Raw genomic sequence first — 27,769 nt, 5'->3', positions numbered from 1 at the left:
ATGATAGATATAATAATATGTAATATACAATACTGAAGTAATTTCTACCCACTCTTTTGTGCTAAGGTGTTTATGTTCACATTAAAGCAAAATTTCTCTTGACTATTTTACAACCAAGACAATAAGTCTGACCTAATCCTTACCCGACACAGGTAATTTACATAAACATAATATTATAACCAAAAGAGCTTCATTAGTGATTGTGCCAGGTTAAGGACAGCTCAGTTGCAACAGATGATTTCAGAGTTGATCTTTAAAAAGTCTGAGACTGAAGTATAGAAGTCTAACAATGAACAATTGTTGTAATAGGGTTTTTTTGAAGATGTATATCAGATATAAATGATATGGTGTGGATTTGTTGATCCACTTTATAATATGTTGTAGTTTGTAAAATGCTTCTACAAATACAGAAAACTGGCAAGTGACTGTTCAATCTATGAAAAGGGGACAATGCATTTTACACAAGTCAAAGAATAGCTACACAGTACAAAAAAAGATGCTTGTATGATAGCCTCACAGGTTACCGCTTGTTCACTTTTATTTCTACCAATATTTCTCCTCCTCAAAGTCAGTCCTTTCTTCCTCCTAGTTTCTCCCCTAGCTGCTTCTGTCTACGTTCTTTTCTCTGCTTCTCCTATTATAAGTCTAGTTCTCCCCTCCCCCTCTTCTTCACCCCTCTCTCCAGATCTGTTCTAGTTTACTCTCTCTTACTAATGATCAGAACACTGCATTAATTATTAACACTTCGAAAGCCAAATGTTGTACTCAGACATGTTTATGTCTAGGTACGAGACTCTTCTACGAGCACCGGAGCCTATACCCCTCCATGCACTCAAACTGTTGGTATCAATGACTGAACACAACAGTCAAACCTGCAGGTAATGTGAACACATCAGCCACACACACAATTAATCACAGACAAGAAAGACTGTTGAAGCATTGTGACCTTGCTAATATGAACTTTACTTGTAATCTTTATTAGGATAATGTTGTTTACTGGTAATATAGTAAAGAAAGTATTACAAAATACTCCTAGCATCCATTTAAATCCATTATCTGCTTCTCTATTTTTTTTCCAAGGCGCAGAATAGGTAGCACGCAAGTATTTTGCAGTCCTAGCAGGTTCAGATACAAATATACACGGGCGCATTTTAGGCACTCTGTAATGTTTTAATGCCAAGGCCATTCATTCCCAATTCAGCACTGTGAATCATTCACACACTGCACACAGACACACACACACAGACACACACAGATGAATGTTCACTGTCTTAAACACACACAAACACACTCCTCCGTATTATAAGCAGTAATTTATTTGCCAACTCCAGAACACAGATATACACAAATGATTATTTGCTTGTTGTAGGTGATGCACATTCAGAGCTAATAGCAACAAAACCTTCACAGCTCCAGCACTGCTGGTGATCTGCATTCAATGACACCCTTTGAGCACCCTTAAAAGCGGTATTTTCTACATTAGTAATCAGTTTAGTGGCAGGCATAAGGTGCTGTATCAGCTGAGATGTGTAAAGACTTGACATGTTGTGCTGATATACCTTGGCACACTAGCTAGTCCAGAGAAGCTTTGCTTAAAAATGCAACACACATTCTTTAAATATACGACACTAAGACAAAATTATTGCTCGCGTTGAAGTGAGATTCACTACTGCATAATGTGGAAGTAATTCACTATGCAGGAATTTAAAAAACATCGCTCAGAAAAGCAGTCATCTGACACCCAAATAAAAAGTGGTAATGATGTGTTGCTGTTGCACAGGAAATTTGCTGATTCCTTGTCTAGCCATGAGATGACTCACTTGTGTGTGCATGTTGTGTGTGTGTGCATGTTGTGTGTGTGTGCATGCGTGCGTGCATGAATGCTTGCGTAAACACATGTGTGTGCATGATGATGTATGTGTGTTTGATAGATGTGCTTTGACAGCAGCTGTCAGTAAGTCTTGATTCTCTGGTCATCTGTCTTCTCGTCTCAGCTGTTGGCAGGGATAGAAAGTGTGGGTGAAAAGAGAGGAGGCAGAAAGATTGAGGAGGGGAAGTGGATAAAGGTGCCAGGAAAAGGATAGGAGGAGGAACTAGGAAAGAGAATCTTGGGAGAAAAGAAAATGTTGATGAGGCCAGAAGGGTTGAGAATAAAGGAGAAGTGTTAATTGGTTAGAAAGTATAATTAGATGTGTGTCACCTGGCTCAGAAGATAACTGGAGGAAAGAGCAGGGGAAAACTGTAAAACTATGTGCAGTTTACACTATGAGATATACATTTCAGCTCAGGAACACTATGTTGTAAACTGTAGTTGTTACTTCAACAATACTCTCAGCATTTTTAGATTTAGTTGACTCTGTGTAAGGCATGCTCTATTTTAGCTCTAGAAATGCAGTCATTCATATTGGTGGAACACAATTTGGACATGGACATGTACCTGGTCAAATGCTGCAGTTGATCCAGAGATTTACATTTAATCCTTCATCTTTAATCACTAAGTATTAATTTGGAACAATGATTAAGCCTCTGTTTTGTGGTTTCCTCATTCCATCCCAGCTTCTTTCCACATTTTATCTTCTCCAGCAATAATAGTTCAACAAATCTCTAATCACTGCCAGTCACCTTCCATCTCTATCCATCCCATCCTCCTCTACTCCTAGAGTTTAAAGTTCGTCCTCACAGCTGAGTATGCCCCTACTTCTCTTATCAGTAATATTACCCCATTTCGTCTCCATCCTTCTCTTCCACCACCTCTCCTCATCCCCCTTTTTCTTAGACACAAGTAGAGTGACGTGAACTTTTCAAATTGGTGTCAGGACTCTTTCCTCTACATCTGTTTTCGCGCTCACTCTTTTCCTTTGACATTATTAACAACATTTTACATTTTTTTTCTCTGCCTCCCTCGCTCTCATTCTCTCACCATCTCTAATTTATTAACATTAGTCCACATTTTTCTTTTTCTCTGTGCCCTTTCTCCACAACTTTCCCTCCATCACTGCGGTTATACAATCAGAAATTAAATTGCCTGGGTCTTGGTTAGATAAGTGTGGCTATGAAGCCAGCCGAGCAGTAATTAGATGGTAAATTGGGGACATTAACGTTGGGAAGGCAGCCTGCTGTCTCTCTCTCCATTATCACAGTCCAGACACACCTTCAAACAACTACATTTACTATGACCTTTAGCCGGAGAACCTCATGCTGTGTGGTTACATATGTGTTTGCCCATGGATTTTCAATTTCCTTTAAGGCATCCTTTCAGCATATGTGCCATATGTGTCGATATGGTATTTTCACGCATACCCATCAACAAAGTAAAGAGGTAGTATTTGTCATAGTTTAACAGTACTGGCTGTTTATAGATTTTATTTTGATAAGATTTTATATTTAAACAACTCGTGTTTTCTGCCTGTTCTTTCCTTTTAATATGGACTCATAGACTCAGTCTATGAGTCTAAATCCATTATATCAAATTGCAGTAGTTAATTGGACACCAACATCTCTCTGTTCCATGTAAAGTGGATTCATTAACTGTTAACACAAAAGTGGCCATTTTCTCAGGCTAAAACGCTGTAATTGCCTCTAACAGCCTGTTTTACTGGTCTTACTCTCCACTGTAAATAAATGGGGGAAAAAGGTCTTTTTTTAAGTTAGTTATTAGAAAAAAGTATAATTTTCCTCTCTAGGCAAGTACTAATACATTATGGTATCAGATAATTTGTCAGTGCTGTTAATTATAAGCCCCTGACTGTAGCTATCTACTTCGTTGTATTTATCATCTCTTTATGTGCAAAAAGGTTTCATTTTGAATTTTGTTAGCTTTACAAAGCTGTGTAGCTGACATAAAGTATATAAAACTAGAGTAGAGCTGAGGTTAATAAGCGCATACTGTGGTATTTATTGCATTACCTCTAATGAAACAGCTGTTGAGTGAATGTGTGATGTGATGATGATGCAGTGCAGCATTGTCTCATCTGTGTTTTCTTATTATAGGTTGTCTGTTGAACCCTGTTCATTGTATGCTGTTGCGCCCTGTGTCCTGATGAATGGCTGGTAGTTTAAAGGTGGTCCAGTTTATCATGTTGTGCAGGCCTGGCCTGTCCTTTCATCTCTGAGCCTATCACCTCTCTAATAGGAGGCCATCCATCACATCTACAAGCAAACAATCAGACCCAAACAATAACAAATGCACACACACACACACACACACACACACACACACACACACACACACACACACACACACACACATGTCTAAAAGGTTGAACTGTACATTAAAATACATCACCATGGCAGGTAAAGAGAACCTACAACAGCAATTCATTACGTTCCTTAAATTCACATTTCTTCAAGCTTCCTGCACCTGTAGTCAGTGATTGTTTTCAGTAAAGATTATGGAGATTGAGTGACTGCAACTAAAGATAAAGTTACACTGTGCTTATACTTTTGTGGTGCTGATGACAGCATCCATCAGAATATCTCAATTCACCAAAGTAAATCTAACAATGTAACCATGAAGGGATCTAATGTTACTAACTAAAACCACAAAGTTAACTATTAAACAATAGTTACATGATGCCCAGGAAGTACGTGCAGTGGTGTAGAGAATATGTTATCATCATGAAACATGCATGCTTTGTTCTGGCTCTTTGTATACAAGGTAGGTGAGAGGACATCAGTATCTGATGGAACAAGGAAACCTAAAAGAACAAACACTCACAGAAGACAGTATATAAGTACAAATTACCTGTAAGTGGTGAAAAAAAAAGACGCTTGAGCTCTGAGGACAGCCTGAGATGATCATTTGGTATTCTTTGCTGTTCAGATGTTCTTTTTACTTAGTCATCTGACTTTGTTTGTTTGTTTGTTTTAATGAAAATGCCTCCAGGTTAATGAGCCATTGTTTTCACTTTCTAGAAGCAGCACACCAATAAAATGCTGTCCCATATTTGTAATGAAGTGGAACATTTTGTTTGCTAATTTAAAAAAAAGGGCAGTTTTTTAAGTTTAAATCCACATTTCCATAGGTTGAATGATCCTGCTGGAGAACCTATAAATCATAGTTAGAACATGGACAGATTTATAAATCAGTGGGCAGGCTTTGTTACCGTCAGAATATCAACACCTGTCTGATTTTTGCTAGTTTTATTCACATTACTGCCTGAATGCTTTCTTGCTTACTAATTCACAAAGACCCATAAACAAAATGTTTGTGCATATATGTAGACACTCCGCCCACTCAGTAACTGATTGAGGTTTAAAGAAGATCAATCAAGAAGTAGACACAATGTCATTGTTAATATAAACATCCATCTTCCTCCCTCCCTCCATCTTTCTTCTTCTGTCTCTTGCCTTCCCCCCAAGCTTTTCAGTGTGGATTTATCCACATTACTCCTTTTTATTTTCCATTTTCCTCTCATTCGTTTGTTCCTCCACCTCCTCCACCTCACACCTCTTCTCTAATCTTCCCTCTTTTTCCTCCACTTTGCAAAATGTAATCTTTTCTAACCTTATCTTGCTTTAAACTCTCATCACCTTTTTCCATGTCCTTCCCTCTTGTCTCTCACCTGCTTTTACTTCATCTGCTCACATCGCTTCTTCTCTTTTTCTTCTCGCAATTCCACTGGTACTAGACGGAAGTCATTGTACCAGAACTCCACCCTTAATGAAGATGAAATAGCCACTTTTATCTGCGTGTGTGTGTGTGTGTGCAAACAGCATGCCTGAACAGCACATCTAAAAAATTAAATTAATTCCTTGCCCTGATTTTTCTGCTGCTACCTAAAGTGTATATTCTCTTTTTCTTCTCCTTTTCAGGTTGATCAAATGTAGTAGGATCCTACCAATGGTCTTTCAGCTCATTATGGTAAGAAAGCAGTCATGTTTCATCATTTAGTCTTCAAGGCAGTATCTAAATTACTTTACCAGTCAAACTGGTCAGTAAATTCAGTGCAGTTTTAAAATAAGCTCATCAAAGTTTGTATTATTGTAGCATTTCTATTCTGTTTATATTCAGTCTATTATGTCTGTTTCCTTCTTTTTGGTCTCTCCTTCCATCTAACCCTCAAATGTTTATGTAAATTAGTCTGAATAATGTTGACCTATTAGAGGGCTGGTGTAATTGACTGGCAGGTCAGCAGCAGAGAGGAGGAACGGCTAATAGAGTGGAAAGATGAACTCTGCTATTAAGATCATGTACAAGGGCTTGCACGCAAACACATGGCACTCGTCTGTTCTCAGTGAGCCATAACAGTGTTTCCAGTAAACCATTTCACCTGACCCTTTTTGCATGCGAACAATTTAATGCACCCACCAACACAGTACAACCAAACCAGCTCTAATTTATGCTTCACACAAACACATGCACTCACACAAACGCGCACACTCAATAACTCTGTTCTGCATGGCTGCCTGTCCAGCCCCAGCTAGCTGATACAGAATTTTAAACACTGCTGTCCAACAGCCTGATTAACTCGTCTCCTGATTGTTTACTCCTGCCTGAACCAGTCATGTCTGGATCCATTAGTGCCGTCTATATTGCTCACATTTGAATTGATTTATACTCCCTGAAACTCTCTGATGTAGATTGATTACACCTGTCGCTGGTGATCACACTTGTCATGGAGAAACTCACCTAATTGTATTTGTCTAAATGATGTAGTAGTTCTGCTTCAGACATGAAAGGACCTCAGGATGCTGGTTAGACCACGGCTCTGAACGGGGTGTTAGCCGTGCCTGAGGTGGCAAAAGACTGATCAGAGGGGAATGCTTGCAGTAAATGCTTTAACAAATCCTGCCTGGCTGAAAGTGTTCACAGTGCAGCTACACCGCTTATGCAAGTCAGATACTTATCCCTTCATGTGCAAGGTCCAAGTTAAACTTTGGTTTGCCGTTCCTCACTGTCCATTGTCAGCTTTATGCTTTTAGTGAGAACGTACAGTACAGTGCAGTATTTTTATAGCTTTTTAGTCTTTAAAGATCAAAATAGTTTAGCTTTGTCATTTGTGGCTCCTGACAGGCAGTTTGTCCTCAGCACAAACTGATGTCATTGTCTCCAGCCGCAGGCAATTGCACATGATGAGTACTAGCCAGGCTAATCACCACGTACACAGATCACACCGATGTGCACCAACCCTGCAGGCAGAGCTGGTGTATCTCAGAGAGGATCAAATAGTGAAGTGGGGGCAGAAGGGGGAAGGAGAAGTGAATTACTGTAGGAGGGAGGAGAGAATATTTTGAAAAGAGGAGAAAGATGAAGTAAGAGGAGTAAATAGGATGGGTAAGAGGGAGGTGAAGATTACACTTTCAGTCTTTAAAAACAAATAAATAAAGGCACCTTTTTTAATAAAACAATCCACTACTTTATTAAATAATTAACTGTGTTCTCAAGACAGTATATGCAGTATAAATAACAAAATGATGACAAAACCATGTTAGATATTAGCTGTTTTGGGTTAATTGTGAAATGTTATAAGCAAACCTGTAATTTACTTATCCTGTGTCTGTCTCCTGTTTTTCTAGGCCAATAGAAGTAACGTTATCAGTGGGATAGTCCAAAACGCAGTTGTTTTGCTCTGCAATCTTAGTGAGGGCACAATCCAGGATCAGCAACCACTGTATCAACAAGGTAGAGTGTGTCTGAATTCCTCATGGAGAGAAAGATCTAGATTTTCTCTCCTTTAAAAGGTACTAAATTCTTCTTATATTTTCCTGCATTGTGTTGCAACACATGTACTATTATCAAGGACACTTAGTCATCGAAAGGCATCTGTTCTGCTCACATTAGTGATTGTTATGTTACTTGTTGACATCCCTGATACCCGACCACATTGTAGTGTAATGCTTATTCAGGTCAGCAACCTTGGCTGTGTGTGCCTGAGGCGGAGGCCATGCTTTTTGTCTCTCAGCTACTGTGAATAATCTGAGATTTTCCTGTCAATTGCAAGTGATTCCAGGGGATCCTTAGGGAGAAGTCAAATTCATGTTTTTTGTTCTCTTGGTGTGAGGACATTGTTCAGAAGTCTAGTTTAGGCCTATTCTGGCCATGAAGAGTTAGTTGGGGATTAGGACTTTAATTAGGAGGAAGCAATAGTGAGGCACAAAGCTTTGGTACACTGTGGATGCCTGCCCAGAATATTTGTGTGTGTGTGTGTGTGTGTGTGTGTGTGTGTGTGTGTGTGTGTGTGTGTGTGTGTGTGTGTGTGTGTGTGTGTGTAAATGTTTCGGGACCCACAGTTCAACAGTGTGATTGCAACACCACAATAACACACATTTTCTCAAGTTTCTATTTGAGGACTGTGTTAATTTCTTTCTTTCTTTTTTATTCACTCATCATTCTGTTTCATTTTGTCCATCTTTATATACTTGCATACTAACTCCTCCTCTCCCTCTGTTTCCATTGGGTCAGCAATGCAGCAGTCTTGAAGTCAGCATCATTATCATCCAATCAGCACCTCTCTCAACAAGAATCTGTCAACCCAGCACTAATACTGGCCTGGCAATTAACGCTATCTCCACTCCTCTCCTCTTGTTCTGTTCCCTCCTCTCCTCCTCTCCTTTTTGTCTCGTGCTATCAGCCACTTTTCCAATCTACTCAGCTCACATCTTGGCCCCTCATTTCCTTTCCTTCCTCGCGTCTGTTCCCAGTTTTACCCTCTCCCATCTCCTCTATTTTGGGCTCCTGTTCTGCCTTCTCGTCTTTCTCCCTTGTTTTCCTTGTGGTCCCTCCAGATGAGTGTGGTGATGGCAAGAACGAAGGGAAAGGGAGAGAAGGAAAGAAGAGGAAAAGGGAGGAAGCGTGTATAATTGGGTTTTTAAGGTGTGACAGAGGGAGGAGGGGAAGGGTGGTGTTCTTGTTCATGTCTGTGTGTGTGTGTGTGTGTGTGTGTGTGTGTGTGTGTGTGTGTGTGTGTGTGTGTGTGTGTGTGTGTGTGTGTGTGTGTGTGTTAGGAGGCAGTGAAATAGACAGTGAAGAAGAGAAAAATAGGGAGGTGGTTTTTTTGTGCCTGTGTAACTGTATTTGTGCTTCTGCTTCTGTGTATCTGTGAGAAGAGGGTGTGTGTGCAGCAGTGAATGCAGGAAAACCTCATATTTGTGTGCGTAAGAGAGAGAGAGTTGGGGAGATGAGGTTTATAATTGGGCAGATTTGCCTCCGACTGAGATAATACCCCCTGGGGAATGAAGACAGAGGAAGCAAAGAGGGAGAGAAACAGAGATAGAGAGGAAGAACAGAACAACGGAGGAAAAAAAGAAGATGGCACAAAAGCATGAAAGAGAAAAGGGATGGAAAATGATGGAGGCAGAAAAGCAAAATAGGAGGTAAAAAGGGTAGCATGAAGGTGAGAGAGGGAAGCATGGGACACACAGAGAGCGAGAATGTGTTGAATCTGGGTTGGAGACAGCAAGGGATAACACGCTAGAGGAGAAAATTGGAGGTTAAGATGAGTGACAGTTTGATAGCAGAAGAGATTTTGGGATGCAAGAGGGAAGAATAACTTGATGCCTTAATGTGAGATTTCTAAACAGAGTAAATATTTTAGGTGATAATGGATGATCGGCTTTAATTTGAAAACATGCAGCAGACTAAGGAAGAAAGTTTAGTCTCTAATCTGATCATACACGGATATAAAGCCTAGGGCTTCTCTGCCGAGAATAAATTTGAGACCAATTTTGCAGGCACACTGGCATGCAGGCTGTTATTTAATAAGGAAATGGTCACATCTAGAGCATGTCAAGCTCAGAAATTCAGCCCAACAGTTCAGAAATGTTTGCACCCTGAGTGAACCTTGAGTTTGGTCCTGGGCCGAGTGTTAGTTAAAGTGTGCTTATCCTTTTAATTAATTAAAGAGCTTCTCAGGGGCTCTGTTTGTCTTCAGAGTTCTTGACAGTCACTGTGGTGCCTCTCAAGGTTAAATCCATCACACTTCATTTTTCATTATTTCTCTTGACCCTTGTAAGAAACTGAGATATTTCAGAAAACCTCTTCTGCAACGATGTTATCTAGTTTCTTTCAATTTGCATTTATAAATTCCCGTTTCAAATTGGTTTCAGCATAATTTCCCAAATGCATTCTCTAATAGTTCACACTGTGTCCATATGTGTCCAGTCAAAAATAATGCCCCCCAAGCATAATTTATACCATAAAAATCTGTCTTTGTTAATTAAGGGTGCAGTATTTCATTGTTTCATTGTCTTTGCATAAAGTTACATGTCTTCAGAGTCTCTACAGACCCAGAAAAATAGAAAAGATTACCATGCATGTCTCTACAGATCAGAAAGAATGAAAAACAACCGTTTGGGTAGGTAGCCACCTTAAATAATAATAATAAAACAATAAAATCAGATAATCTGGCTGGGTGGAAAAAATGGCTTGAGAAGCATGGGTTTTTCTGTTTATGCTATAAATTTAGACAACAGACTTGGTAGCTAACTGGCATAAATAACACATCATTAACTATATGTTGGTTCCCTAAAGTCAGTTTACATTAACATTAGGGGTACTCAGGCAGAAAAGGCATATCGGGCAGGTTATATTTGAAACTTTGACATGGAAGATTTGGAAGCATAAACATTGTGTGGTCCAAAGGTCTGTTATCATAGGAAATATCACATAGAGTTATGGTACACAGAATTAAAGTCAGCTAAAATAATATTTATTAATTATATGTACATCTTTCTTTCTTTTTTCTTCTTTTTTTTTGAGTAATATTCACCTGGACTTAAACTAAAAAAGTTACATTTACACATTTTTGACATTTTTAATTTTAATTGTTAGAATTCAGAGCAAGTTCCTGGCCCCACTTCTCTACATGCCCATCTCGATGTACTGTATAAGGCGCACTAAGTGAAAACAAAAACAGTGAAACAAAACAGTCAGATAAGTCAAATTTTACTCAACTCATTCTTCTTGCTTCCTCCACTTCCGTACCAGTGATTCATTAACGTTGAATTTTCTCGCAGCTGCTCTATTCTCTTGTTGTTGCAGTATATTAATGACTAACCTCGTATTGTGGATGGATTATCTTAGTTGTTCTCCTGACTGAAGTTTACAGAATCCTGCCATGCGATTGCATTTGTCCCCAACCATCGGGAACCTTCACATTAACTTTTATCAAGTGGAAGAAATTAGCATTCATCCTGCAGCTTCACTGTGTTTGTTATGCTAACATAGCTGTGTCGCTAGCAATCAGGTAGCACATCATTATATACCAGCTAGTCCAACTTCAGTAACCCTACAAAAGTCACATAGTATATCATATTTCGGTGGAAACTAGCGAGCTAACTTCCTGCTAACTTCTAACTCCATTAAATGTATTACATTCTGTTTTCATGGATGCCTGGATATTAAACTTAATTGTTACACCTCATAAAGCAGCAACACTGATCATTTTATTAAAGATGAAAGAATTTAGACAGTTTTTAACTCTCAGTGATGCTGCAGTTTTTTGGACCTGAAGTGGGCGGAGTTTTGGACCTAGATTACTCCACAAGGCTCCTGACTACGGTAGCCATAATGCTCCGACAATCCATCAACCGGTCCGGCTTCGTAGCTTACCAAAGACGTACTAAAACATTTTTTGACAGATTTCTGAGTGCCATGTACCACATAAAATCGGTTTGAGGCCAGTAAGGACAACCAGAATTCATACATAACACACACCGGATTATAAGGCGCACTGTCAATTTTTGTGAAAATTAAAGGATTTTAAGTGCGCCTTTTAGTGCCGAAAATACGATAGATGTTTGTGTGGTATACTATACTATTATACACCACATTCTATAAGCAGAAAAACATTGTCTTATAGTTAGGTCCATATATATATATTTGGACACGTTTTGTTTTTCTACCTGTTTACAGAAACATATTTATAGTTATATAATGACCTTAACAGAAGTTATATAAGTGGACATAATGTGTAGACCAGGGCTGCCCAATCCCAGTCCTCGAGAGCTACTATCCTGCAGCTTTTAGATGCATCCCTACTCCAACACAGCTGAATCAAATGTTTGATTACCTCTTCAGCATGCCATCGTGTTTGGCAAAGGCCTGATAACAAGCCATTCATTTGATTCGGGTGTGTGGGAACAAGGATGCATCTAAAAGCTGCAGGACGGTAGCTCTCGAGGACCGGGATTGGGCACCCCTGGTGTAGACTCTGAGCTTTCATTTGAGGCTGTCTTCATTTAAATTTGAGGAAGGGTTTAGAAGTTTCAGCCGCCCATTTTTTTAAAAGGACCACAAGTAATTGGCCATGAAATGGCTTTGACTCAAAGGCAATTTCATGGGCAGGTGTGGGCAATTCCTTCATTATGTCATTACCAATTAAGCAGATAAAAGAAGTTGATTTGAGGTGTGGTGCTTGCATTTTGGAAGATTTTGCTGTGAACAGACAATATGTGGTTGAAACAAGGATCACTTGTTTCACCTGCATGGAAAGCAGGTGAAACAAGTGATCCTTACGCTGCAGAAACAGAAGAAAACCACCATTATCCGTGGTGAAGAGAGCCCTTCACAACAGCCAACCAGGTGAACAACACTTTCCAGGAGGCAGGCATATCAATATCCAGGTCTATAATAAAGAGAAGACTGCATGAAAGTAAATACAGAGGGTTCATTGCAAGATGCAAGCCACTCATAAGCCTAAAGAATAGAAAGGGTATACTGCAATTTGCAAAAAAAAAAAAATCAAAAAAAGGCAGCACAGGTCTGGAAAAACATCCTTTGGACCGATGAAACCAAGAACAACCTCTTCCAGAATGAAAAGGAGGAAACCCAGCAGCTGGTGATGTCCATGAGTTCAAGACTTCAGGCTGTCATTGGGTTTTCAAACAAGTATTAGAAATGATTGATTTTACTAATGGTTTTACTAGTGAAAGATTTTATTTTCAGTTCTTTGTCCAATTACTTTTGAGCCCCTAAAAAGAATGGATTGTGTTAAAGTTGCCTCTGCACGAAGACTGTAGGTGCTACCATTACTTTTTTTTCTCAGTTTAATTTTAATGTGAATTTTGACACAAGAACATAACTTTATAACAAAGAACAGATGTGTTGCTTGGAAGAGCCAGCTGTAGGACTCAGGATGACTGAGGATAAGGGCTGAACAGATGGAGTGAAGGGCAGGCGATGGTGGAAGCATGGTTGGTTGGATGGACAAGAAGCAGCGAGCCATAGCAGAAGCAGTGTTAAGTAGGAGTGAAGGTTTGTCTTTAAGGGTTAGGGTTAAATATGCAAACTATTGCATCCCATATGTTTTTCTTAACACCTTCTCTTGACCTTGACGTAAAATGTCATAAGGCCCCCAGGAAAGAAGAGGAATCTATGAAACCATAACCATTTGTAAACACTTAGGCTTTATAAATATGCATCAATGGCAGATGCGGCTCATTAGACTTGTACAATGTGGAGAAAATTTTGGACCATTCCTCCTACAAAACTGTTTTAGTTTATCCATATTTCTAGGATGTTTTCAATGAACAGCTCTTTCCTCATCATGCCATAACATCTCACTTTTTAAGGTCAGCACTCTGACTTGGCCATCCCAAAACATGAATTTTCATTCTCTTTCATCCATTCTGTTGTTTATTTACTAGTGTGATTTGGGTCAGTGTCTTCTTGTATCACCCAGGCTCTCCTAAACTTCAGGTCATGAACTGTTGCCCTGAATTGTGCTTTTAAAAGTTCAAGATACAATTTTGAATTAATCAGTCCCTCCATCAGGCCCCGAGGCCAAACATAGCTATGTGGATTTTTGCCAGAAAGTTCCAATTTTGTCTCATCTGTCCATGAAATATTTGTCCCACAAGCAAACCGGAAATGTGCTGCTTTATTTATTTATTGTTGGACAGCTTTTGTGACCTTCCATTAACACCATTCCTAGTCAGTGTTTTTCATTGACACACAACACAAAGATTTAGCAAGGTGTAAAGCTTTCTGCGGGTGTTTTACTGTCAGTCAGTAGTTGCGGTATTGGTGTGATATTTACAGATTGTCCATTTACTCAGTTTGTAGACAGCTTGTTTCAGTGCCAGCTGATGCATACCTTTGCATATCCTTTTGTAACTTTTCCACCTTTGTCCACCCTTAAAAAGCTTCTGTTAAAGTCATTTTAGTGTAATTAAGGAATAATTTCTGTCTTTTTTAAAAGGAGCACACTTGGTGAGTAGTAATAATCAGCAAGTATCAGCAGCATAATACACAAAAACTATCTAAGTGGGACTGTGTTGTCAAGTTGCATTAACAGGACAAGTCTTTTTTGATTGAACAGTCAAAAGTAGAGCAGCTTGTCTAATTAATTATGAGATTGTTTGACAGTGTAACAGTACATCTCGCTGACAGCAGGCAAACTTAATGGCTTTCTAGTGTCTGCAGTGTTGCACTTTCACTCTCAAAAATAAACACACGACATCCACAGTCTAAATAAAGATCTGTTGGAAGACGAAAACAAAACTGGGTGTATTTTCCCTAGTGAAGACTATGATTTAATACACATGGTTATATAACTAAGTTTTTGTGCACAGAAGTAGAAATGAAGGACAAATCTGGGCGTATTGATTGTCTAGGTATTGTTATATTTATGGGCACTGCATGTGTCATGTCTTCACTGTGACTATCCTCTGTGTCACTTTAAATTTAATAGTGATATAACATGGGTTTGCACTTTAGTAGGTGCTATTCATAGCTTTGCAAGAGGTAACAACCTCATGTTGTACATTGGACAGTTATGTAGGGAGAGACTGAGTGAGGTGAGAGAACAGACAAAAACAATAAGAATGAGTTTTTGGATGAGTATGTAGTGAGTTGCCTTGTTGCCTCTGCTGCCCTTATGTACTTTCTCATTAAGGGACTGTAACCCTGCACAGTTCAGTGTCGTATTCAAACAATTTCCTCTGATGTGCAGCTTGGTAATAACAAAATGTTAATTGAATTAAGCTTGCATATAGGCAATCAATCTGCTCTGTAGCTGAATCAGAGCCTGAAGTTACAGATATTTATTGGTATAGTCTAATTTGTTTCCAGCTAGAGAAACATTTTTGGTTCACATGAACTTAAAGATGTTCTTGTGAATGTAATAATGTAATTGTGGTAATGTGCGTGAATTGCCTGAATTGCTTTTTGTTTCTCTTTGTTTAATAAAATGTATCGTGAACACAGGGCCTCAAAAAGACAAACATCTAATATATAGATCATTATAACATATAGAATATATTAACTGATACAATTTGTATTAAACTGGTTAACGATTTTTGGCAGTTAAAGTGACAAAGCCGTCCTTAATTAGGTTCTCTTACATTATTATCCTTATTTTTTATGTTCACGGCTTAATAGGTTAACAATTTATATAGGCTGACAAGTTCCCAGAATGCACTGGGCATATGCAAAGCTCTGCAAAAATACAAGTTACCAAGAAAACTAAGAAATCATAGTTCAGATACAATCTTCTCCACTTTTCTTGAATACACAGGGCTTATTGAGGTGGTGGTTTGCACCCTCTCAGAAGCTGCGCTTGCTCATCTAGATAGAGAGGAGCATGCTGGAAGGAAGGTCGGCCACGTTGTGCTACAAGCTCTGTTGGAACTGCTTCACAACGTCCTTAAGCAAACATCAGTTGTTGTCCGCTCTGCCCTGCAGGTATGAACACTCAGACACACCTGATGAACACAAACTTTACAGCTGACTGATGTCCCTTTGTGATTTCATCATGGTCCTCAAAGATGCACAGAGAGCAAACAAGAACTGCCATGTCTGAAAGATCATCGCTAGTGATGTGAGCTGGTTCTCCACCTACAACCCAGCAGTTTTCAGTTAAAGAGTCACACCGGAAGAGATCCAGTGCGCACACTGCAGAGGTGCAAGTGCAAGAGGAAATAACAGGAGTTTAACTGAAATAGCAGCCAAACTAGAAACTGTGTGAGCATACCAGAGAAGGAGATCATGAAAGGGAGATCATTCAAATTTAAATCAAGTGTGTTTTTTGATATTTTTATGGGCCCATTCCCCTAAAAGAAACTTAAAGAAAACTAAATATTAAGGAATCCAGGCATAATTTCAGTATCACACACTTTCAAAACGCTCAACGGTCCTTGCAAAGACATCCTTAAAGAGCCACAAGCCTTAATTTAGAAAATAATACTAAATTATTGTTATTTGTTAGGTTTTTTTGGCTTCATCTTGTGAAATTGGTCATTTTAGGCTCATGTATGTCCTACAGTGATTCACCACTTTTTGCCAACTTCATCTTTGGTGAGTGCAGATTCACCGACAGAATCACAAAGTGTACTTCCTCAAAATGTTGCCCTTGTATCACGTCCCTGAAGGCATGTGTCTGTGTGTGTTTGAGTGTGTGTGCCCCTTGAAGTATACAGTGAAAGCTAGCAGGTTTAAGCAACTGCAATATTGAAGTTGTGGACTCAGGAGAAAGGGTATGAAGTCCTGAATCCCTGGGACGCGCACACACACACACACACACACACACACACACACACACACACACACACACACACACACACACACACACACACAAGCATGCACAGAGGGGCCTGTCTGGCTATGTCCCTGCGGCCTCATTATCACCGCTGGCTTTGTCCTTAGCTTGCCTCACTACATACACATCCACGCGCACACACTCACACTCTCGGATTGGCACACACACATCAGCCCCCATCTCCCCATAGTGTGCACCCCAGCCCAGCACATACATATTAATGCCCGGACAGGGGGTGGGGGGACTAAAGTGAAGGCAGGGTGAAAGACTGGGTGAAAGAGAGGACAGAAAAAAGAGAAGGATGGGTGGAGAGATAGGAGAGACTGAGATGGAAAAGGCAACAAGCAGAATCTGCAGCGGAAATCAATTCTGCGAGAAATGCAAAGCTCATTAAAAAGAAAACTTCAGCCCAAACCAAATTCATTTGGGTAATAAGGTCTGATAAGGAGAAAGGACGTGACTAGACCGTTTTTCTCAAAATATTACTCAGTTGGTCAAGAGGGAGCATGTCAGAGATTATATACAGTACACTACAGAAGGAAAAAATAGGACAAGCGTAGCAGAGACTTTGGGAAAGAGACAAAATATGTGCTGTTATTAGCCCATCACTAATTGGCCTGAAGTTCCACTACAGACAGGAAGTAAAGTAAAATAAGCCAAAGTAAGTCACAGAGGTGCTAATAATGAGGGGCAAAAGAGATGATGCCTTAAGAATGAGATGCAAAAATAACTTTGTGGCAAAAAAATGTTCAGCTTATGTTATCCTGAGAACTTAAAGAAGGTTTAGAATAACATAATATGTAGAAAAATTCCCTGCCTTCATCTATCAGGGTGTCTTTCTGTGTATGTCTCAGTTTGTCAGAATAAGTCTTGGCAGGTCCCTGGATCCATCGTTATTGACTGTCAAATCTCTATAAATGATTTAATGTGTGTGTGTGTGTGTATGTGCGCGTCTTTGCACGTGTGTATAGAGCCAGAGGCTATCTTGTCCAGCAGCAGAGACGGAGGCAGCAGAGAAGCTGCTCCGAGCCAACAGACCCCTGAGCCAACTCAGCACACACCTCATTCACATGGTGAGACCAACACTCACAGATCCTGTGCATGTCTGCGCATGTAAATGTGTTGTATGCATATATATTTTTTATGGTTGTTTCTGTTTGCATGTTTATATACATGTAAATATATGCTGGATACAGTGGCAAATATTGTGTTCTTGTACATAGTGCATTTAAAAAATGTATGTTTTTTAAATGCACTATGTTGTGCAGAGCTGATGCTCAGGTGGATAGGGCACATATCACCTGGGCTAAAGCAGCTTCCTGCTTGTATCCAGGCCAACCAGCCCTGGGTTCCAGTGTTAACACATGTCCATCTCTATTATGCTACCTGAATTAGATAAAAGTGCCAGTAACCAAAACATTAGTGACCTATACAGCTCAAAGTAGGTTATTCTTTAGTTATACACTAGGTCTCCAAATAAATCCATTAAGATCAGCAAAATAATCAGCTGCATCTGCATCTTGACTAAATATTTCTAGAGAAATATCTCACTGCACCACACTGTATGTGTTTCTTTGTTATTGTAGGAGTTAACTGGACAGTTGAAAATGTGTGCATGGACCATCTAATTCCTTCAATTAGAAAAGCTGTGTGCTTCGTGAATATTGTGTGTCTATTTAAAACTGATGATTGTCTACGTTTACTGAAGTAATTGGTTTGCAGTTATTACAGTTATTAATCCCAGGCATGTGCAGTGTCTGCTGGTACTAACACAGAACCTGATGAAGTCTAAAAACAGAAAGATAAGCATTGCAACAGTGTTGGCCTTTTGTTATCTCTGCAGCCAGTCAAACATCCATACCCACTGACACTAAACACAAATAAAATTGTGATTAACGATATGGCGCCTTGCAATGAGATCGCACCAGCTGGAATGCTCATCAACATGTTGATGTTCTTGCCCCTGAGTATTTAGTAGTCATTAGTACATTATTATATGAGTACTCGGTACTTAGGCCAAAAAGAGAGGGTACTATGAGGCAGCACACTTCTGGGAAGTCTACGCCAGAGAGATGAAAGAGGAGGAGACTGTGGGGGATTTAAAAAAAAAAGAAGTCTCCAGGAATGGAAACAGACACTACACTTGACACATCGAGTGTTGTTTGGAAAAGTAGGCTGACCGAGCAGCTGACACACCCCCAGCCTTTGCATATATCTATAGATAGATAGATAGATAGATGGACAGATTGGAATCAAATGTAAAATTGAGAAGTAAAGGTATGAAATTCTCCTTGGACTCTGGCCACATTGTTATTAGTCTCATTGTGTATTCTCCCATTTAGTATCTTTTGGTTGTTGTTGTACTTTCAAACTGACAATGACAGAGGATACAGACAGGATACTTTTTTTTTTAACAATGATTTATTGATTTTTTTGGAACAACACAAACAGCAACAAATCAGCACAACAAATACAAATAAGAAAAAGAGAAGAAAAAAAAAACAAATACAGGTACATGAGTTACAGATGTACATGTCTGGGTCAAAATATGTACAGTGTTTCACATTTGAAGTCAAGGGAAAGAAAAAAGGAAAAAAGTGGGGGAGAGAAAAAAAATACAGACATTAATTATTGTGTTTAAAAACAAAATGTGATCCCCCTTTATGTAATAGCACAGCAAGGTCACGAGGTTGGTGATCAAGCAAAGGCCGCCATATCCTACAGAATGCATCACAATTGCCCTTTATGATGGCACTAAGGCGCTCCATTGGCAGCACCTTGAACATGTCTCTGTACCATTGTGTAACAGTGGGGGGCTGTCTCTGAATCCATTGAAACAGTACACATTGCCTCGCTAAATGTACCTAACAAAAGCATCTGTACAGAAGACAGAGAAAGGCCTTCTATAGATAGACCCAGAACGAACAGCACAGGGTTCAGTGGGATCGTCTGGTGAAAGATTGAGCGAAGCTCTATAGCAATACTTTTCCAAAATCTAGTAATTAAAGGACATTGCCATATGCCATATCCGTATTGCACTTTACACAAAATGGAGAAATCTGAGTGATGAATTTTATTTAGAAACTCTGGCGTACGCTGCAGTCTATGTAAGATTCTGTAATGGCTTTCCTGGAGTCTGTTACAGGAAAACAATTTCTTGGCAGATCTAAAAGTTTTGGACCATGCTTCTGCACTAAGCTGAACTTCGAGGTCGGTTTCCCACCAAACCCTGGCCTTATCAGTGGTTACAAAATTCAAAGACAATAATTTCCCATAACAAAGAGCGATAAATTTCTTTTTTGTGATTATTTCCTCATTAAATTTAAGAAGAAAGCTTTCAATAGGATTCAAAACAGGTTGATTGGCTGGAAATTTAAGGGAATTTACAAAATGCCTTACTTGCAGGAACCCAAAGAAGTGTTTCTGTGGTAAATTATATTTAATTTGAATTTGATTAAAGGCCATAAAACTACCCCTTTCAAACAGATCGCAAATAAATCTTATATTTTTAGAACGCCAATCATCAAATATACTAATGCCAATACCTGGAAGGACAGCTTTATTCCTAATTAGAGGCTGTAGACAGGATACTTTTATGTTTTGTTGACTGCCAATTTTACTTGGATTCAAAAGGTACCTGGGTGCCATTACTGATTCTACAGATTTTAAGATCCAGTACACATAGTAAAAAACTTGATGCAGAACCTGAGTATCCAAAATAGAAACATGTTCTCTTATACTTTAATCTCTGCATATATTCACTGATTATCTGTCCATGCAGCTGTCTGCTGAGAACCAGGAAATCTGGGAGGAGTCTGTTCATTGTCTGTCACTGCTGGTCCAACTTTACTGTGGAGAGGGTCCTGACTGCCTGTCGCCTTCCTGCTTACGAAGCTTCTCGCATGTGCTGCGCACTCGCATGCACACTGAGACGCCCCGAACACAACGTACAGCTCTTAAAATTATTAAACGACTAGTAAGTAAACATCCACACAGACGGACAATCTGAAAAGCTTAACTGAACACACTGACATTTTCACATACACACGCTCATCAGAGCTCATGAACATTTTTTTGGACGTATATTTTGTGTTCCATTTGTGTTGAACCTTGGTTCTATATTGGTAATTTGAGCGCCCTGCAGATTTAACATATTGGAATTATAGACACATACATATATGTGTATAAATTATACAAACACAAGAGTCAGTTCAACTGTGCTGCTGTTCTGAAAAAAACGTGTACTTTCACCCAAACGAGACTGACAGAGAGAGCAAGGCAGAGAGGGAAAAAATTTTGGTTTTCTATCTGCCTCTCACTCTGTTCAAGTATCTGTCCAATTTTGTCTCACAGTCAGAATGATTTGTACTACAGACCAAAGCTAGCCTGTAGTACAGTGTACTGCAGTAAAACACATTGAAATTTAGTAAGGCTAAGGCTCCCCAGACAAAACAGAAACATTATTTTAATCTGGTAGCAGTGGGAAGGACTGAGCAGCTGCGGCTGGCATTCAGGATTTAACAAGGCGACAGTTTCTTAACCCTGACAAACAATAGCAACATTTTATGTGTCTAAAACAATTTAATATTAATAGGAACATGCTGTGAATTGAGTGAAAATGTTGGCCCACCTACTGATTCATTTGAATTTAAAACCTTGTTAAAATGTTAACTAAACTGCCAGTAAAATATTGTCTGACTAAGGCAGTTAGTTGTGCAGTAGTTAGATATTTGGTAGACATCTTACATGCTTTGCTAGCAAATGAGTTCACATTGAATGTTTTTGTGTTAAAAGATTTAAGCCCAGTGCCAGCCCTCGTGGCCAAGTAGTTTACGGTTCATGTGACATAGCCGCAACCCGGGTTTGATTACTTTCTCAGTTCAACCTCACCTATTGTCTTCACCCTGCCAGGTGGGTGGACGGTGTGGACACCCAAGTTTGTGAATGCAATAACTTGAGAACGAAGTAATGGAGCACTTTCAGATTGATACCATAAGTGCATCTACTAAAAATCTCTGACAAGTTGGAATCTCAGTGACTTTGAACTCGAGGTCAGGGGTCAGAGGTCAAGTGTTCTGAAAATCTTCTGAATGTGAAACAACGTAGGAGTTTCAAATTGACACCTTAGGTGTATCTACTAGGAGGCTGAGGGCTATCACTGACTGCCATCGTTATTTTTAAACCATGATGTCAGCGTTATTTGGACATTAATTGCGTTGTTCTAGTTGTCGAAACTTAACCATACTTAAGAATAAGTTAAGTGTGTTGATATTGGATTTTTAGTGCGCCCCAGGGCAGCTGTGGCTACAATGTAGCTTGCCATTGCCAGTGTGTGAATGTGTGTGTGAATGGGTGAATGACTGAATGTAGTGTAAAGCGCTTTGGGGTCCTATGGACTAGAAAAGCGCTATACAAATGCAGGCCATTTACCATTTAATCAATCTGGTCTCTGAATGTAACCCACTGAATTTAATTTAATTTACTGAATACATGTCTTTTTAGAGATTACTGCTAAAAAAAGAGGTAGGGTTGGTGAGTCGGTCCAGTAAAAATGCATTTTAGGAAATCAACATGAAGTTAGAAAAAATAGCTGATTGTTCAGCAGACCCCTATGAATTATGTAAAATGCATTTGTAATGTTTTGGCTTGGCCGCAGGGTCATGAGATTCTGCATGTGGGATACAAGGTCAGCTGTCACCCTGAGATCACATGATCTGACTGAAGGCTGTGCCTGGAAGCTACCGTGTGTGTGTGTGTGTGTGTGTGTGTGTGTGTGTGTGTGTGTGTGTGTGTGTGTGTGTGTGTGTGTGTGTGTGTGTGTGTGTGAGAGAGAGAGAGGCAGTGTTTGCGTGTACTCGTATATTTTTGATTCCTCTTACTAATTATTTCTAGCCACCTGAACCACCCACACACACGAACTGTCACACACGAGCTCTTAGACGTATCTCTTCCTCTTTCTGTCTGTCTGTCACACCACATTTGTCCTCATGTGAAAACTCCCTTATTACTCCCCGTGCTAGTCAACAAAGTAACATCTGTGTGTGTCTTCTCTGTCCTGATCACCACCCTGGGCAACAAACACACATCACAGCAGTTACTTTCAACTATGTAGCAAATGAGAATATGTAGCTAGTGGATGAGTCACCAAGCAGCATCCCGCACGGAGTGAGCAGCAGAACTCATTTATTTGCTTAGAAAAAGCCTCTGCGTGCATTTGGTCATTTCACTCATTACAACAGTTAATTTAAAAGATTTCATTTTTAAAGGTTTGGCTCTCTCTCTCTGAGTGCTTGTTCTAGTTCTCCCTCTCTCTTGCTCGCTATCTCTCGCTCGCTCTCGCTCTCTCATTCTCTCTTTATAGAGTGCTTAACAAAATTATTAGACCACCTGTCACAAAAGAAGAAATCTGTGAAAAACTTGATTAAAAATTACTGAGTTAACTGAACTGGATCTGCATTTTTATACCTAATATCGAGCCGGTACATTGGACTTCTCTGAACAGTCAGAAATTAAAGCATGACATTAAACAACTAAAACTAATTTTTCTGTTCAGGTATCCAAGTAAATAATTGTTGTTTGGCATTTTAATCAAAATATAATAATATGATTAATTATTGTTTTTCTAATTTGTAAAACTGTAAATTAAAAACAATTCATATTTATAATATACATATAATTATATTTTAAAATTAGAAATATCATTTTGATTAAAGAGTGTAGACATACTGGTGGATTAACCATTACAAAAACATAAAACATGATACTGGTAATTATCCTTACTGTTCATTTAGAGCAGCTGTAGCATAAACCTTACATTGGGACGTGGTCTAATTAATCTGTTAAGCACTGTATGTATCATAGACAGTTAGTTCAAATGTATCAAAACATATCCATCACCCACAACATGCTTTTATACAGAAGACTCATATTCTCTTTCAAACACACATTTACACCCTCAGACAAGTGTCTGCCCTTCAGAAAAAAGCTTTTTAATTATTTTTCATTGATTTCAGGGCTCTGATAATCTCTATCAAAGATCCTGCTAATAGCTTGGAAACTACAAGGGAGAGGAAATGAAGAATGTATCATGTTGGATTTACTACAATTTTCAACTTGTCTTTCATATTTGAGTAACAACTTGCAAAGACCTACAGAAAAACAAAATGCTAATTAGATTTAAAACAATACGTTTTTGAAAATAATAGGCATTTCTTATTTTTTTTTAAATAATATAATTTCTCAGAGTTATTGGTCTTCCTCTGGCCTCTCAGTTTATCATGTTCAGTCCCTGATATGAAAAATATCTTTAACAAACTCAGTTCACACAAAACCTCTTTTAATCAACTTAACTGTAATTTAACTTTTTCAGCAGCTATAACGTTCACTGATCTGATATTTGGATATTTGCATATGGATATGTAAGCCGTGGTTGACATTGTCCTGTTTTTTCACTTGTGTCCTGAAGCTTTGTCCTCTCTCACCTCCAGAGGCTGAAATGTCTCAGCACACAGTCTCAAAAATGTCAAAGCACATTATGTCCAATTATTGTAACCTTTTACGGTGCTCAAGCCAAAAACATGAACCTTTATTTATCTTTTAGTCCCTGTTTGTTTCCAGCTTAGTTCGACACCCATTAGAATTTCCTTGGAAGCTGATGATTTCATCATGACCTATTTTCAGTGGGAAAACTTTGTGGGATTTCCTTTACCTTTAGGATTGATTTCATCAAGATAATTTCCCCTGTCATCAGTGCCAGAGAATTACTAAGCAGATGGGAAAAGTTTTGTGAGTTATGTTTCAAGCCTTGCTTTTGACTCCAAGATAATTCTCGAGATTTTTTTAGGTTAGAAGCTCTGCATTTTTAGACCTGAGTATTTAAAATAACTGTAAAACAAAAAAAATCATTCCTCACTAGACTCTTACTCAAACGCACACACATACAGATCACAGCAGTGTCTATATCTGTGCACGTCTCTCTTTCTTCCTCTGTCTGATCTCAGGTACGTTTTTCCTTGTTTGAACTGACTGTTGAGACAGCCCTGCTGTCTTTCTGAAAGGCCACACGTCTGCCTGTCCTCTGCTGTGTGCCTTGAACGCCTCTCAAATCACTTTAAGATCAGTATTATTGAGTTAGGGTTGGTTGGCTAGAGATGGAGACACATGGAGGATAAGGAGGTGGGGGGTGGGGGCATCTGGAAAGCAAGGATGAAGGTTTGGTAAGTAGGTATGTTTACGTGTGGTTTCCATGCACACATAAATAGCCCCTAATCATGATGGGAAATTCAAAACTATGTGTTTGTGAAAACATGAAGTGCAATTCACAGTTTCACTTACAGCTTTTCACTTCAAGCTTCCTCCAGATAAAAAATTCAGTCAATCCCCCCCACCTGCTAATGCCTCTCAGAAGAAAGAATTTGTTGGGATCCTTTTTGTTAATATTCAGAAAGACAACTTCCTGTTGAAGAAGTAACTTTACCATGAGAAGTTGAATTTTTTTCTTCTGTTTTTCAAAAGAGAAAAAGAGAAGAAACATAGAAACAGTTGACATTAGAGGGAGTTCCCTCCTGTCTCCATATTCCTGTCAGACTGTCCAGTTTCTAGCATCATATGCCCCACCGCAGCCCCCTCTTTGTCTCCTCCTAACCCCGTTTCTTAGCAACGAGCATGCTGTGCCGCCACAGAGACACAGGTGATGATGTCACTGGAGATCAGAGAAAACGCATCCAACAAATAGACAGGCACATATGCACTCACACATTAAACATCTGAAGAGACATACGCCGAGGCATTTTTTATTCTTACAATACCGTTTTTGTAACACAAACTTTTTCAGCAGTATGAAATCAGACCTTAACCTAGCTTTGTGTTAAAACGGCGAGAACTATTCTGTGTGATCAGTGAACACACCCTCACACAAGCCTGGGGTCCAGGTGTTCCTGGGAGGGTGAGGAGCCTAGACATGGTGTGAAGAGACATGTCAGGACAGGAGTAAAAACAGAGGAAAGACAAAGAGCAGAGATAAATAATGTAGTCTGAGAATTCAGTGAGGGGAAAAAAGAGATATGCTTGTAAGCTGATGCTTTAACCTAGTTTAATGTACTGTAGCAGAATAATTAAATAGATTTATACATCAGTAGAATTATGAGTAATATTAATACCAATAAGAAGAGTGGTCCTATGAAGAATGCAGCCACAGTTCTGTTTTAAATATGGCTTTAGACAAATCAAGTCACTTATTTGTTTCTGTGATCCATTAGGATCCCACCAGCTTCAGCTCTAACCATAGATACTATTCCTGGCGTCATCCATACATTCATATGCATGTGTGGACTTAAACGAACCCACTCTTCTTAAATCATTGAAGTTCATAGAAACCTTACAATAGGACATTAAAACAAAATGCAATGATGAAATTTCCAATGATCCAAAGAACATTCATTCTTTAATGTCACTTCAATTACAGCCTTGAGGAAAATGAAGTTCATCTCAAGGAGTTGGATGCTTTGGAGCAAAGGCATATATATGTATGTATATATAAAAAACACCCAACACGCACCTGCGGGTGGTTTATCCTTCAAGCTCAGGTCCTCTACCAGAGGCCTGGGAGCTTGAGGGTCCTGCGCAGTATCTTAGCTGTTCCCAGGACTGCGCTCTTCTAGACAGAGATCTCCGATGTTATTCCCGGGATCTGCTGGAGCCACTCGCCTAGCTTGGGAGTCACCGCACCTAGTGCTCCGATTACCACGGGGACCACCGTTACCTTCACCCTCCACATCCTCTCGAGCTCTTCTCTGAGCCCTTGGTATTTCTCCAGCTTCTCATGTTCCTTCTTCCTGATATTGCTGTCATTCGGAACCGCTACATCGATCACTACAGCCGTCTTCTTCTGTTTGTCTACCACTACTATGTCCGGTTGGTTAGCCACCACCATTTTGTCCGTCTGTATCTGGAAGTCCCACAGGATCTTAGCTCGGTCATTCTCCACCACCCTTGGGGGCATCTCCCATTTTGACCTCGGGACTTCCAGGTTATACTCGGCACAGATGTTCCTGTACACTATGGTTATGGCGTTCCATGTATGCCTTGCCTGCTAGCATCTTGCACCCTGCTGTTATGTGCTGGATTGTCTCTGGGGCATCTTTACACAGCCTGCACCTGGGGTCTTGCCTGGTGTGATAGACCCCAGCCTCTATGGATCTTGTACTCAGAGCTTGTTCTTGTGCTGCCATGATTAGTGCCTCTGTGCTGTCTTTCAGTCCAGCTTTGTCCAGCCACTGGTAGGATTTCTGGATATCAGCCACCTCCTCTATCTGCCGGTGGTACATACCGTGCAGGGGCCTGTCCTTCCATGATGGTTCCTCGTCTCCCTTCTCTTTCTTGGGTTTCTGCTGCCTGAGGTATTCACTGAGCACTCGGTCAGTTGGGGCCATCTTCCCAATGTATTCTTGGATGTTCGTTGTCTCATCCTGGACTGTGGTGCTGACACTCACCAGTCCCCGGCCCCCTTCCTTCCGCTTAGCGTACAGCCTCAGGGTGCTGGACTTGGGGTGAAACCCTCCATGCATGGTAAGGAGCTTTCTTGTCTTTATGTCAGTGGCTTCTATCTCCTCCTTTGGCCAGCCTATTACCCCAGCAGGGTACCTGATCACGGGCAGGGCGTACGTGTTGATGGCCCAGATCTTGTTCTTACCATTCAGCTGACTCCTCAGGACTTGCCTGACCCTCTGCAGGTACTTTGTGGTTGCAGCTTTTCTAGCGGCCTCTTCATGGTTCCCATTCGCCTGTGGGATCCCCAGGTACTTGTAACTGTCCTCTATGTCTGCAATGTTGCCTTCTGGTAGTTCAATCCCCTCAGTTCTGACTACCTTCCCTCTCTTTGTTACCATCCGACTACACTTCTCCAGTCCGAACGACATTCCAATGTCATTGCTGTATAGCCTGGTAGTGTGGATCAGTGAATCGATGTCTCGTTCACTCTTGGCATACAGCTTGATGTCATCCATGTACAGGAGGTGGCTGACAACTGCTCCGTTCCGTAGTCGGTATCCGTAGCCAGTCTTGTTAATGATCTCACTGAGGGGGTTCAGGCCTATGCAGAACAGCAGTGGGGACAGAGCATCTCCTTGGTGACTTGTGCTATGGGCTTGGAGTTGGCCTCTAGTGTTGTACGCCACATCCCCACATCCCCATTGAGTTCCTGATGAAGGCTCTTAGGGTCCCATTGATCTTGTACAATTCTAGGCATTCCAGTATCCAGCTGTGGGGCATTGAGTCATAGGCCTTCTTGTAAT

The 27,769-nt window shown here is 40.0% G+C and overlaps 1 protein-coding gene across 3 annotated transcripts in view; it reads left to right on the top strand.

Moving 5' to 3' along the window:
- Positions 1 to 27,769, top strand: part of ulk4 (unc-51 like kinase 4) — a 102,234-nt gene that overhangs the window by 65,036 nt on the left and 9,429 nt on the right. For all 3 annotated transcript variants that reach the window (XM_026185486.2, XM_026185490.2, XM_026185485.2), the window contains 6 exons: positions 786 to 878; positions 5,815 to 5,863; positions 7,519 to 7,624; positions 15,459 to 15,625; positions 17,450 to 17,551; positions 20,260 to 20,454. In XM_026185486.2, coding sequence (XP_026041271.2) covers positions 786 to 878; positions 5,815 to 5,863; positions 7,519 to 7,624; positions 15,459 to 15,625; positions 17,450 to 17,551; positions 20,260 to 20,454 — 712 coding nt within the window. The remainder of the gene's footprint in view (positions 1 to 785; positions 879 to 5,814; positions 5,864 to 7,518; positions 7,625 to 15,458; positions 15,626 to 17,449; positions 17,552 to 20,259; positions 20,455 to 27,769) is intronic.

The sequence above is a fragment of the Astatotilapia calliptera genome, chromosome 11 (assembly GCF_964374335.1).
Source record: "Astatotilapia calliptera chromosome 11, fAstCal68.1, whole genome shotgun sequence".
In the NCBI taxonomy this organism is placed as follows: Eukaryota; Metazoa; Chordata; class Actinopteri; order Cichliformes; family Cichlidae; genus Astatotilapia; species Astatotilapia calliptera.
The sequence above is the reverse complement of the archived record's forward strand: the minus strand, read 5'-3'. Positions and strand labels throughout refer to the sequence as shown.